This window comes from Hemibagrus wyckioides, linkage group LG07 (assembly GCF_019097595.1).
Source record: "Hemibagrus wyckioides isolate EC202008001 linkage group LG07, SWU_Hwy_1.0, whole genome shotgun sequence".
NCBI lineage: Eukaryota > Metazoa > Chordata > Actinopteri > Siluriformes > Bagridae > Hemibagrus > Hemibagrus wyckioides.
The window spans coordinates 2,984,543-2,998,620 of NC_080716.1; the positions used below are offsets into that span (position 1 = coordinate 2,984,543).

General features: G+C 36.7%; 1 protein-coding gene across 1 annotated transcript; it reads right to left on the reverse strand.

Annotated features, from left to right (window-relative positions):
• Window positions 1-9,553: 9,553 nt before the first annotated feature.
• On the reverse strand, window positions 9,554-11,683 carry ccl20l (C-C motif chemokine 20-like). Its single transcript, XM_058395316.1, has 4 exons — window positions 11,540-11,683; window positions 10,451-10,568; window positions 10,140-10,217; window positions 9,554-10,000 (listed from the first exon to the last, which is right to left on the reverse strand). Exons 1-4 carry the CDS (start codon window positions 11,616-11,618, stop codon window positions 9,922-9,924), a joined length of 354 nt encoding a protein of 117 aa, XP_058251299.1. The 5' UTR covers window positions 11,619-11,683; the 3' UTR covers window positions 9,554-9,921.
• Between the last annotated feature and the right edge of the window lie 2,395 nt (window positions 11,684-14,078).

The following is a 14,078-nucleotide window of genomic DNA, read 5'->3' on the forward strand; positions in this document are numbered from 1 at the left end:
AACATGGATTTTTAATCCAGAAGTAAAATACTTTGCTATGGAATAAAATGTATTAAGATTATCATTAACAAAATTGTAATAAATCTGTTTAAAGATCATTCCATAGATGTCTGGATTCTTTTTTCCTCAGAATAAATATACAAAGTATAGAGGAAGAATAAAAAAAACTGGGTGTAATTAAGCCAAATATATTTTAGAGTGAATGATGCGATTGGTGTAATCGTCCCCGATCTTAAAAGCAAAATTGATAACTAAGATCTAAATGACTGACATATTAACATTTTGTAGTAGCTAGCAAATTATGCTAGAAAATTCCCATTTTTTTAAATTTGACCCAGACTGCAGGATGTTGGGACAGAGTTTAGGATCTTTAGGATTATAGGATTAAACTACTGCTTGTTTAAATGCTGCTATGTAACCCCATGATAGAAGCCAAACAGCGGTTTAAAAGACAGGTAAAGTTAAATTGAATAGCAGCATTGAACTTTTATTTTTTTCAATATTAATGAATAGGATCTCATCCATAAAGTGAAGGAAGCCCTCAGAATGGAACATAATAGTCATGTCTTGGTCCTTGTCCTATACCAGCCCAAATGTATCTACATTACAGCACATTGCGTTGCCTTCAAACATCGATACACAGATATATTGTTGAATACTCTTATTACCACACACTCTTCCATTTCCTTTAATGGAAACGGCCTTCTTCTTTTTAATGGTTCTGCCAATACTGTACCAGCTTACACAAGTCTATGTGGCCTGAGAGTCATCAGTATAAATGACCAAAGAAAGCAACGCTAAGCTCTTACGAACTCTCCTACCATAATTAACAAAGAAAACACACATACTAGCCAGATTTGAACAAGGTCTTTTCACACTGCCAAAATTTTTGCACGAATATTTCTGTTGTAATGACCTCCAATCTTCTGGGAAGGCATTCCACTCGATTTTGGAGCAATAGCTCTGGGGATCAGCTTTAAAAGCAGAAGTGAGGCCAGGTGCTGCTGTAAGGCACTGCACTCCAGTTCTTCCCAAAGATCTTCCATAGGGTTTAAGTCAGGGGAATGTGCAGACCACTCAAGTTCTTCCATTCCAAGACAGGATTTTTTTTACAGCAACATACTGTCAACATTTTTGTAAAACTTACTGCAAAAGCTGGTTATTACTTACTGTAATTAGTGACTGAAGTATATTAAGGTTAAAAAAATTCAATTGGACAGTAACAAGCTGTAATTGTAAATTCCTATAAGTTAACTGTAGACAAGTGAGGACAAAAAGTACAAAAGTTTGTGGTTTTTGAAAATTTTTGTTTTGTATTTTTACTAGAAAACCAGTACCAGGTTGCCATTGTCCTGCACAGAGATCATAAAGCTTTAGCACTTAGAACGATTTCAAAAGAGTTTCACAATGATTACCTATATTTGAGTCACATCGGACCATTATTTATTGTTGAGAAATGTGTTAGTAAACACATTAATAGAACTTTACAGTGAAGAAATAAAATGAAGGCATATAGTTTGTGAGATCTACCTTGCACTATTAAATTGTTCTTTAAATTACAACAATAAAAACAATAAATTTCAATTTATTATTTTAATTTATTTTCTTTTATCATTTAACAAACTGCAGATTCTTCAGCAACATTGCAGCGAATGAATCATTCAGTAAAGGGAAGGAAGATGCTACTGATCCTAAGAGATTGCAAGAGACTGGCATGAAAAGTTTCCTTCTTTCTTTCTTTCTTTCTTTCTTTCTTTCTTTCTTTCTTTCTTTCTTTCTTTCTTTCTTTCTTTCTTTCTTTCTTTCTTTCTTTTTATTTTATTTTCCTGTAAAGGCCCTACATTCAGACTGCACCCCTTGAGTTGTGTCTCAGAATTAAACCACAAAATGTGCACAGAAAAGTGCTGTGATAGGTTTTGAGTAGAGAGAGAGAGAGAGAGAGAGAGAGAGAGATGAATTCCTACAAGGGGTTGCACCCCTGGTCACTTCCTTTTTTTGAAAGTATTTAAGACCATGAAGTACCACATCACCTTCAGTCAGCTCTGCTTTCTTTGAGGACAAGCTGAAACAAGAAACAACACTCCAACATGAATTTCAGCCAGAAGATGCGAAGCCTCGCTGTCCTCACCTTCTTTGCCTGTATTGCAATTTCAGCAGCAAGTGAGTCCAACTATCTGATTATTCAATATGATTGATAATTTATTGTAATGCTGTAGTCAATATGATTCATATGTTACACAGCTTAAAGGGTAATATCACAGTTGTTTCAACCTTTTTTTCTTTTAATTTCAGCTTACAAAGAATCTGAGTGCTGCATGGAGGTTAATAGCAAAGAAATCACTGTACCGATTACAGGATTTAAAATTCAGCAACCGAGACCTCCCTGTGTCAAAGCAGTCATGTAAGACATTTTCATTAATTCTAAACAACTGATAACTATTGCCTCATGACAATGCATGCGTACTCAATCTCTCATTTCTGAAACTTGTCTCTCTGCAGCTTTTTCACATCCGAAGGTCCGGTATGCAGCCACTGGAGAGAGAACTGGGTCTTAAACAAGGTCAAGGAGCTCAGGAAACTTCAGGCCATCGAATAAGTTCTTCAATACCAATAGTAACGCTTATTTTTGCATTTGTCTGTTTTTTTAAAGCAAAATATTTCTCTTCAGAAAAGCCTCAAGATGAACACACATCTGCACCCCAGGCTAATTCCACTTAGAGCTCCAATAGCACTTTAAACTATTGGACAATACTTGGCTTGAACAATATATGTTTGTTTTGCTGTGATTTTTGGTTCTTTTATGAATTAGTTACTCATTTTAACTTATCCATTTGGAAGAACCTGGATGGATTGGTTTGTTAGTTTTTAGTTTTTCTGGGACAAATTTAATTTTAAAACAACCCTTTACATCATTTATTTCTATTTCTGTTCTGATTCAATGGATCAGTTTGGAAAAATGTAACTTGAATGTAAACTTATTGGGATGAAAATGTTAGATTTCCAGTTCAGTGCTATGTACTCATAAATAAAGGTTTTTATCTCTCACAAATTTCTTCTTCTTCTTTGTTTATTTATTTATGCTTAATTAATTAGTTAATTAATTAAAGAAATTTTTTAAACATGAGTCAAAATGACCAATGTTTATGGTTGAACAAATGAAGACAAGTGAACAAGTGAAAGACGTTAAAATAAATCCTAGCATTTGAACAAAACCTCAGGTAGACATACCTAGGAAAGCATACTTGAAACATGAAGGGTGTAAAAAAAACAAAAACAAATAGTGGTCATTAGATCACAGTGTGACATTGCAAGCCTGATGGAAACATAGAACTGACCCGTGACACCTGACTTTTTTATGGTGATGTGTTTAAATAAGGGCTTTCAACAAGTCATGTCAGAAATATTGTATTTTTGATTCGAGCGCACATGAACACCAACACAAATTCATAATTACGAGTGGATTTTCCTTGAGCTCAGAGTTGGGAGCGTGTCAGTAAGAAAATATGCTGGAACCAACAGATGCAATGTTTATAGCTGACTGTAAATAAATATAAAATGCAACAATGAAGTTTACAGTGGCTTCAGGAATTGATTTAAAAAATGTTTTTGAGTGTTATCTTATAATAGCAGAATCATGCCTTGCTACAAAATAAACCTTTGACAGGATCTGCAAATTAGCAGCGGGGTCCTAGGTCCTAAAACCTTTCCTGATTTCCTTTTAAACAGTAGAGCCAACATGACCATGGAGGCAAGGTTTGGACATCAAGCATCTACTAGATCTCATAGATTTCAAGTGTTATGAAAAATAAACCTCACTAGTGGCTAAAACAAATTAGTCTCAAAAAGTTCTACCTTGGTCTCAAGCTACTACTTTCCAAGAATGTCTTCAAAGTTGAGGGTTCGATTCCCACCTTGTGTACTTCTGGGATTTCCTCCAGTTACTCCAGTTTCCTTTGTAATTTAAAAGACAGGCTCATTGGTGAATCTAAATTGTTCAGAGTATGTGAATGTGTGTGCGATAGTGCCATGAGATAGACTTGCACCCTATGCAGGGTGTCCCCTGCCTTGTGGCCCAAGTCCCCTTGGATAAGCTCCAGGCTCCCCATGACCCTGTGTAGGAGAAGTGGTTAAGAAAATGGATAGATGGATGGATGGATGGATGGAAGGATGGACAAAATTATGGCTTTCTCTTGATGCACTCCTCTATTTTCTATGTTTGCAAAGATTTCCCAGTGTTTTGGGATATAAACAGTTGGCACAGAGTGAAAAAGAAAACATTTAGCTAGGACAAAGATTTTCTCCAACAACAATGTGTAAATATTTAGCTTATTAGAAAATGAGTAAATATTTAGATACACTTGACACACTTTAAAAATGTCTTAACTACATTAAACATCCACAGAAACAGCAGATTTGTTATAACTTTGGGAAGTTTAGAGCCATTTAGGCAAGTATGCAGGCAACTTTTCCAAGTTTTCTTGGCTTGCATGTGGAACACACACAGTAAAAATGAAAAATGCTGGCAGCATTTTACCTGAGAACAACTCCAAAAATATAGGGAAAGAGAAGTAAGAGATCACAACAAGATTTTCATTAATGAAATGCAGGAAACAAGGCACGTCAACTGACTGAAGCCATATGTTAAAACTTTATTTTTTCCAGTCCTTTGAGAGCTTTTCTAGCAATTAAAACACAAGTTGCATCACTTCCATCGCAATTGCTGACGAATCGAGAAAAAAAACACTTCTCCATAACCAATTTAGGAGGGTACACTCATCGGGTAGCAATCCTCTGTGTGTCAAAGCAGTCATTTAAGTACCCTCAAAAAAAAATCTGACGTTTTATGGATATATGGAATTGATTTGTGCATACTGGCTCACCATTGGCTTTCATCTTCCTGCAGCTTTTTCATATCCGAAGGTGCCATATGCAGCCACTGGAGAGAGAACTGGGTCAAGGAGAAGGTCACAGAGCTCAGGAGACTTCACGCCATTTAGTAAGTCCTTCAATCCTATTGCTTATAAAAGGCTTACATATTAGATAAGAAATCAAGTTATTTTAAACCATATATGTCTTTACATAAATACACAAAATTTTTTGCATTAGATCTAGGTTCATTATAAAGCTTTTTATTAAAGTTCTGCTTTTGCAAAGGAAAATTTTTTTTAAAAAAAATTACAAATTCACATTATTTTCTTGCTTTTTTTTTTTTTGCTACTATGCTTTTTTTTCTTCCTTGTAGGAAAAACAGGAAGAAGAACTCGACCACAATCATGGCACAGACAACTAAATCCATTTCAGCAAAGCTTTAAGAAGAGTTCCACATCTACTCAGCTCTTAGAGTGTCTTTACATGACACGTTGACTCTCCCCTATTTATTTGTTAATATTAATAGCCATCACTTGAGATAAGTAATTTATAAAAGGTTATTTCATTCCATTTTCATCATTAATATAAGAATAATAATGAATATTTATTTTCTATAATTATGCAAATATTTTACACACTTGATTTTTTAATCCAGAATTGGAATACATGGCCATGGAATACAATGTATTAAGAATATCATTCCAAAGATGTCTGTGTTTATTTTACCTCAGGCTGAGTATACAAACTATAGAGGAAGAATAAATAATGTAAGTAATTAAACCAACAACATATTTGAGAGTGAATGATCTTTTAAAGAAGTGAAACTGTTACCTAAAATCTAGATTATTTAGATTCTCACATTTTGTAGTACCTACCACATGATGCTAGAAAAATACACCAGGTTACGCATGTAACTAGGTTCCCTGAGAAGGGAACAAGACACTGCATCATGGCTGACACTATGGGAGTGCTTCTATGTGGATGTTGTGTCTGAAGCTCTGTGTGAAATCACAATGATTTATTGGTTAGGGTAGGTCATGTGACAAAAGACCATAAAAGGGCATCTATGTCACATGACTACAGCTTCTACTTGTCTGAAGGAAGCACGAGTGGATGCCCGGGGTGTGGCTAGCGATGCAGCATCTCACTCCCCTCTCAGGGAACCGGGTTACATACATAATCTGGTGTAGTTCCCTTTCGAGGAACTCGATGCTGCGTCATTGGCTGACACTATGGGAACGCCAATACCAATGCCGACACAGGCCAATCTGTCCCAGAGGTCCAGGTTACAGAACCTGATAAGGGTGTGCGGAGAGGACCAACCTGCGGCAGCACAAATATCCTGGAGGGGAACACCCCTACCCAGAGTGCCAGACATGGCAATACACCAAGTGGAGTGAGCTGTAATCCCTAGAGGTGGAGCCACACAGCACCTCTCATAGCCCTAGTAGATATCTACAACTACCCAGAGGTCCCAGGAGGGGAGACACGGTCTGCAGGAAAGCCTCAGCCACCTGGCACCATGCAGAAGGTGAGAGACGAGAGACAGGCATGTGACTCACAGCAATGGCTGCCACATGTACTTCAATGTAGAGGGTGATTGGCCCTGAATGTCTGCAGGAACTTTAGCACTTTACTGACATGGCAGTCAACCAGATCCTAAAGATGCCAATTACACCAGAGGTGAAAGTTCAACATAGTCTCCACAACCTCGGATGGGAGACCAGAGTCTAGGAGCTGGTCCCCTCAGGGGCTAGACCAAGAGGTTCCAATTCTCCAACAGGGGTGGAGAATCACCCCCTGCACCTGAGAGAGGAGGCGCCTCATAATGGGAATCTCCCAAGGATCACCATCAAGAAAGGAAAAGAGAAAGCCACAAGTGACAGTGAGTCGACTCCTCAGGGGCAAACATATCCACTTCCATATGGCATATGCATTCCACCACCTACAAATGGAGATGCCATTCCCTGGGCCTCAGCTCCTGCCTTAGCAGGAAGCCTGCTTCCTGATTAATTGCTCTGGAGTATAAATCACTCTCAGCAAGAGAAATCTGATCTCTACCTAGGGCCAACACAGACTACCCTAATGATTGATGAAGGGGACCACCAAAGGTACCCCCTGAGTTTTAGGAAAAAGTGTTTCTGCATTAGAACCTTCAGGAATCTTTAGGCAAGCTTTGTGCCATGGGAGACTCCTAGGAACAAATTTTGGTTTATGTCAACACCAGTGGGCAGCACACCCTGAAAGGAGGACAGTAGGCAAACTGGATTCTGGATTCTGTAGTAGAAGCTTCCACACTGCTAGGTGGTCTGAGAGAGGTGTTAGCCTTTCGCTGTTTTCACCTTGCCTAGTGTCCTGAAACAGCAAGCTAGCAGGGGTTAACCCAGGAGGTTGCAACACATAAGGAGCAGGAACTTGGGTGATCAAGGCTGAACCCTAAAGCACTGGAGGTGGCAGGGTAGGCAGCAGTGGAGATGGCCCTAAAATCCCTGAAATCCCTAGACCTCAGGCATTAGGATTCTTTTCTGGCCCACCTGGTGGAAATGGTCATCTCTTTCCTGGAGGACCTGCCCCTAAGTGCTGGTCGACCACCCAGATTTTACATCGGGGGGCTCAGGCTGCAATGCTAGCCTTCTTTTCCTGCCTCAGTAGGCCAGGCTGGGGTTGGTGACGGAGATGAAACAGGGAAATCTTAGTTGGGAGAGAGGACAAGAGAAATGGGATCACCCACTTATTGTTCCACCTCTGCTAACTTGACCTGAGAGACCCTCGATCTAAGTCAGTGGGCTGCCTCAGCAGATGCAGGACCCGAGGTTCAGGCACAATTCCACAAAGAAGTGCTCTCATAGTTTCAGGCATGATGCAGCATCGAGTTCCTTTGAAAGAGAACTCCCATTTTTTTATTTTTAGGAATTTGACCCAGACAGCAAGACTTGGGATGTTGGTACAGGGTTGAGGATCTATAGGATTTTAGGATTAAACTACTGTTTATTTGAATAATGCTTTGTAACCCCATAATAGAAGCCAAACAGTGGTTTAAAAGACAGATAAAGTATTAATAATTAGGATCTCATCCAAAAGGTGAAGGAAGCCCTCAGAATGATACATAATAGTCATGTCTTGGTCCTTGCTCTATACCAGCCCAAATATATCTACATTACAGCACATTGTGTTGCCTTCAAACATCGATACACAGATATTTTCCTTCATCCCTGTTGAATACTCTTATTACCACACACTCTTCCATTTCCTTTAATGGAAACACCCTTCTTCTTTTTAATGGTTCTGCCAATACTGTACCAGCTTACGCAAGTCTATGTGGCCTGAGAGTCATCAGTATAAATGACCAAAGAAAGCAACGCTAAGCTCTTACGAACTCTCCTACCATGATTAGCAAAGAAAACACACATACTAGCCAGATTTGAACAGTGTTTTCACACTGCTAAAATTTTTGCAGGAACATTAATGTTGTAATGACCTCCAATCTTCTGGGAAGGCATGCTACTTGATTTTGGAGCATAGCTCTAGGGATCAGCTTTAAAAGCAGTAGTGACACTGCTTTTACAGACACGGCTGTTAGGCACTGCACTCCAGTTCATCCCAAAGATCTTCCATAGGGTTTAGGTTAGGGGTCTGTGCAGACCACTTGAGTTCTTCCATTCCAAGGCAGTTAGATATAAATTTATATTTTTTAATATACTGTATTGTCATGAAGAAGAATAGAGGAGAGAATCTGTAGAATTTTGGAGTGGTTGAACTTGAGAAGCCTGGAATGGTTGTCTTAGTGAGGAAGTTACCATAGTGAGGAAGCTTGTGTTAGTTTAGCAGGACAAAAACTGCTAAATTAAGATGCAGCTATGGCTGTTATGTTAAACTTTTACATTCTTGCTAATATTTGAGTGATTTACTTACTCAGTGTAGGGTATTCCATGGCAGGGTGAAGACATAACCATAAAAACTGGCCTGTAGGTGGAGACAGACACTTCCAAAAACGTCTCAAACAATACAAATCAATCGGCACTGAATGCGTGTTAATGCATCATATCCTTAGTTGATGATTAAAGAGTTTTAGGCATCATGAAGTTCACAGAAAAGCAATGTTATGTGTTTTGAGGCTTTTTTTAAAAAAAAAAAACAATTAGGATTGAATCCTAAAAAAAATAACATGCATTACATAAAATATTGTATACCTATATTATAGTAATTTTCTGGCCTGCATTTAAACTTCTTTGTGGTAAAAGTTTATGAAAATCACATACTTCTGGGTGGCATAGCCTGTTGTGTATCTGATATATTGGGTAACAACTTGTTTACATTTTGTCAAGCATAATGTGCTACATTCGAAACTCAGTCCGTTTCAATGTGCTTAACTATCTTACCAGCTCACTATATGCTATTTATTATGTAACCACAATTATTTTTTAAGTTTTCAAGAACAAAAACATGAGATTTTTGGAGCTTTTACTCCCAAAAGGCTTGGTAATGGAGTCATGATTTGTCCAACACATCTTATACTAGTAACTCTTATTGTGTGCTGGTATATAGACAGAGTTAGATGAGGACTTTCTAGTAGATTCCATCAAATTTCCAATGGTGCCTTCTGAGACAGGTAAAGATGGCACAAATTCATCTGATATAATCAGTGTTTATTGTGAAGGCATTGGCTTTGGTTGAAGATACAGTCAGTGATTAAAAAGGCAATAAGATGGATGGATAGATAGATAGATAGATAGATAGATAGATAGATAGATAGATAGATAGATAGATAGATAGATAGATAGATAGATAGATAGATAGATAGATAGATAGATAGATAGATAGATAGACAGAAAAAGCATTATTATATTATAGCAAACCATTTTCTCAGATATTCATTTTATTCTGTTATTTTATTGCATCATTACATCACACTGACTACAAGTTCATAACATTTCATTAGAGGCCATCATTTGAGATAATTGCATCAGTTTATGATTATCTGCATAATTAATTGGACAGCATATAACAATAAAGAGGCTTATAGAAAGAAGACGTAGACGCCTGAAGAGACGTTCACGCGCTCGTGTTGGTATTCCAAGCCGGGGTATGGTTGACCTGGTTAGGTGGCTTCGACAGTTTTTTCATTTTTGTGCTGCGAAGGAATCAACAAGTTAGCGCCGCTCTGGGCAGGAAGTGCGTCCTGTTTACTAAATACAGTTGACAGAGTGTAGTCAACTAAGGCCTTGTGAAAGTGTGATGCTTTCTATATAGGAGGTAAAAGTTGTAATTACCTCAGACGTTCTAGAACTTTCTTCACCCAGTCGTCCTCAGCGCTTGCGCACACTTTCTTGTTGCGCTTTGTAATGAATCTGGATAAAGAAACAACAACAACAACAACAACAAAAATGATGCACATATTGTGTTAGTACAATAATAGTATGATAATAGTGTAAATCGTAGTATAGGTTGTATCGTATTGTATAAATCTGTTATATGAAATAGGTTAATTCTTTTGTTAGTAGCTGCTGTCATATATAAGTGCATGTGTAACCACATTGCATTGTGGGTAACATTGGTGACAGTTTGTGGTGAGATGACTCACATGATGGCATCAATGCGGCACACCTCGCGGGAACTCTGCTCCGCGAAACCTTTGATCAATTTGAAATCCAAAGGAGTGCGAGTGTACTTGACGCAGCAGGCATGGGTCAGTGGCCCGTCTAGCATCACAAACACACAACAAACAAAAACACACACCCAGATATTTATCATTGTCATTGTACACCATTGTACCTAGTTACAGCATCCTAGCTTATTTTAGAAAAGCCTACTTCAAATAAATAACTATATAAACTACTGTAAAGAAACCATGCAACCAAAAATGGCAGACATTATTTAAAAAATAATAAATATTTTTTTTTTTAATAATAATAAAAAAATACTGGAAGAAAAATGTAGAACAAAAATCTCTGATAAAAAAAAAAAAAAAAAATTAAACAAAATGAATACATTTTCACACTGTATCACTAATCACAATAATAATGAAAATTTGGAACTTTCAGTTTGGTTTAAAAAATTACAAAACAAAATCAGATTAAAACATTGCAACTAAAAAATACAGATTTTTCGTTTCGTCTTGTGATCTGCACACTGCACAAACTTTTTGCGTTTATGATCATTCAAAGAAAAATGGTTTAGATGACCTACTAATTGACATTTGTGGGTTTTTTTTAGATACAGCTTTCATATGGAGTTATGGAGGTCTACATAATTAAAAAATGAATCAATCAATGAATCAGTAAGTCAGGATAGTCAAACGGGGGTTAATGCAGATCTACAAAAAATATTTATTGCAATTATATCCTCATGAATATTCCATTGAACAACAACAACAACATCATAATAATAATAATAGATAGATAGATAGATAGATAGATAGATAGATAGATAGATAGATAGATAGATAGATAGATAGATAGACAGTAAATTAATAAATATCTATTATATGAAGGATTTCAGTCATATTAGTCATTAAAGTGGGTAAAAATTAGCCTTAAAAACTAGAATTAATTCAATAGAAATAATTTTTTGTAAAGTCTAATGACCTTTGTCATTAGACTTTACAAAAAAAAAAATACAACAATAAAAATACAATAAAAATAAATACAACAATAAAAAAAAAAATACTCACAAGCATCTGTCATCAGACAGAGCATGCACAGAAGCCAAAATCCAGCGAAGACGATGGTCACTGTACTTTTCAGAAACATATTGGCAAGTGGATTACAGACAAACGTGTGCTCTCTTATATATTCCACAAAAGGGGGATAACATACCATAGCTTCTGTTCACACCCACACGCACATAAAACACACACACACCAATCAAATGTGGGTATTTTTTCACAGGAAAGTGCGGTAACTGAAATGGGGACATCTTCAACATAAAGGGGACAGGAAAGCCAAACAATATTTCCAAGTTTGCTTACACTGCAAAAAAAAAAATAAAGAACCACAGACATTTTTTGTAGGGGTACAAGACAATCGTCAAGAAAGTACATTGTATACAAACAATATTGTATTTATTTATTTATTTCCATTACTTCAGTTAGTCTTGTCATAAACCTGGGTAAAAAGCCATCTTTAGTCGGTCTTGTCCTGGCTTCGGTCCAAGAACACATTTGGAAGATTTTTTTTCCGACGCCACCCCCCTTTCCAAACCTACAACATTATTTCCATGAACAAATACTTCTTAAATTTTTCTTCTTCTTACATCTTCATTTAGAGCATTGTTTTATGACAGGAAATAAAGCATTTTTTTCATTTATAAAAGAACTCCACATCATATTTTTCATAGAGGTACGTTTAACGAGTTACATATGGAACATCCACGAAGCTAGTTAGTTCCTGTTATCGCTTACGGTGAAAGCAGTTGTAAACGTTTTTCTTTCAGAATTTCCCAGGAGCTAAATCAATTTTGAGCTTTTATTTACCTGGTAAATTAGTTAATGTAATTAATCCTGATTCAGTATAAGGTTTCACAACTTTTTCCTGGAAGTGTATGCTGTATGTCTAACAAGTCTTAAAATTGGAAATTACCTGATTTCCTTGATTACCTGAATAGAAAGCACTCAGAAGGTGACGTGTTTTTTTAAGTGGAAAAAAGAAGAAGAAGAAGAAGAAGAAAGAGGATTAGGAGTGCATTGTTAAATGCAACTTGTGTACACTGTGTACACGGTTTTATTTTTCAGTTTGTGAGTATGTTTTGCGCAAAAAAAGATAATCCAAATTCAGGCCAAAGCAGTTATTAAGGAGTAGTGAGTCTTAAAACAAGGAAGAAAGAAAGAAAGAAAGGGAGGAAGAAAGAAAGAAAGAAAGAAAGAAAGAAAGAAAGAAAGAAAGAAAGAAAGAAAGAAAGAAAGAAAGAAAGAAAGAAAGAAAACTTGCCCATCAATAATGACGTAGCTCTATGACGATCAGTGGGTTATTTCTACATAAGGTTAAGAAAAAGGTATAAGGTTAAGTATACATATCTGCAGTGTCACTGTACACTGCATGTGTATGGAGGGAAATTTGTTATGTAATGTGCACAGGCCTTCTCTTTACCATGACCCATTTAGCGGTAAGAATGATTTTTCCCCCCTCTGAGCGAAAAGAGCAAATTAACATGCTGTGCTTCCAAGTGACCTAGAAAAATGTTCTCAATATGAAGAAGCAACGTGAGCCTGGTGTAAATGTGTACATCTCACTTCACTGCATCTTTAAGTGTGTTTTGTATGGCATCCAGCGTAACACCGCTGCTGGCCAGAAGGTAGATGGAGGGCTGCGTTTGTTAATGTCAGAACTACTTTTTTTTTAGAGGAAAAACTCATCAAAACCTTCTGACCAATCACAATCGAGAATTTCACTGACAGGAATTGTTTAAAATTGTTTGCAGTTTAAGTATGGTTTCAATTCATGGGAAACTTGCTGGTCCTTTCATGTAGGAGAAAGGTGGGAAATGAGTAGGCAGTCAATGACACATTTTCCTAGAAATACATCTTCTTAAATAATACACTGTTATGTAACATGACTTTTAGTGATACTCAACCTAAATCATTTTAAAGAACGACTTTTCTTTTTCTTTTTTTTTTTGGACCAGCTTTTTGGATCCATTTAAAGGTAGCCTCATGGTTCAATCTTGTACAATACTTTACTCAAACAAAGGCCCTTTCAAATCCTATACATACTTTTAAGCAACATATTTTCTACACAGATCATTCACCAAGGCCCTACAATAAGACATAAATAACGTATAGCATCTGAAATCACTGTTTCATCATTTTCTACAGTTCAAGTAAAAAGTTTGCATATGCCTAAGCTAAAAATATAAAACTTCAGTGTTTTTTTTTAAAACTCTGTGCATTTCAAGTTACTAGACATTTCTTTTCTTCTCATCATTTCAAAAGAATTGATGAGAGAAAGCTTAAATTTACTTATTTATCATCATTAGGAGTTTTTTGTGTTTTTGTCTGTGACTCAAAATAGGCCTTGAGGCCCTTGATATATCACAATCCAAACTACTCAGCCAATACATCAGGAGAAAAAAAAACTTCTACGAGTCTGGTCCATCTATGCTTAGAAGCAATTTCCAAACAACTGAAGGTATCACAAGCATGTGTACAAACAGTATTATGAAACAATTGTATGATGAACTTGGGACCACTGCATTTTAAAAGGAAGAGGCACAAA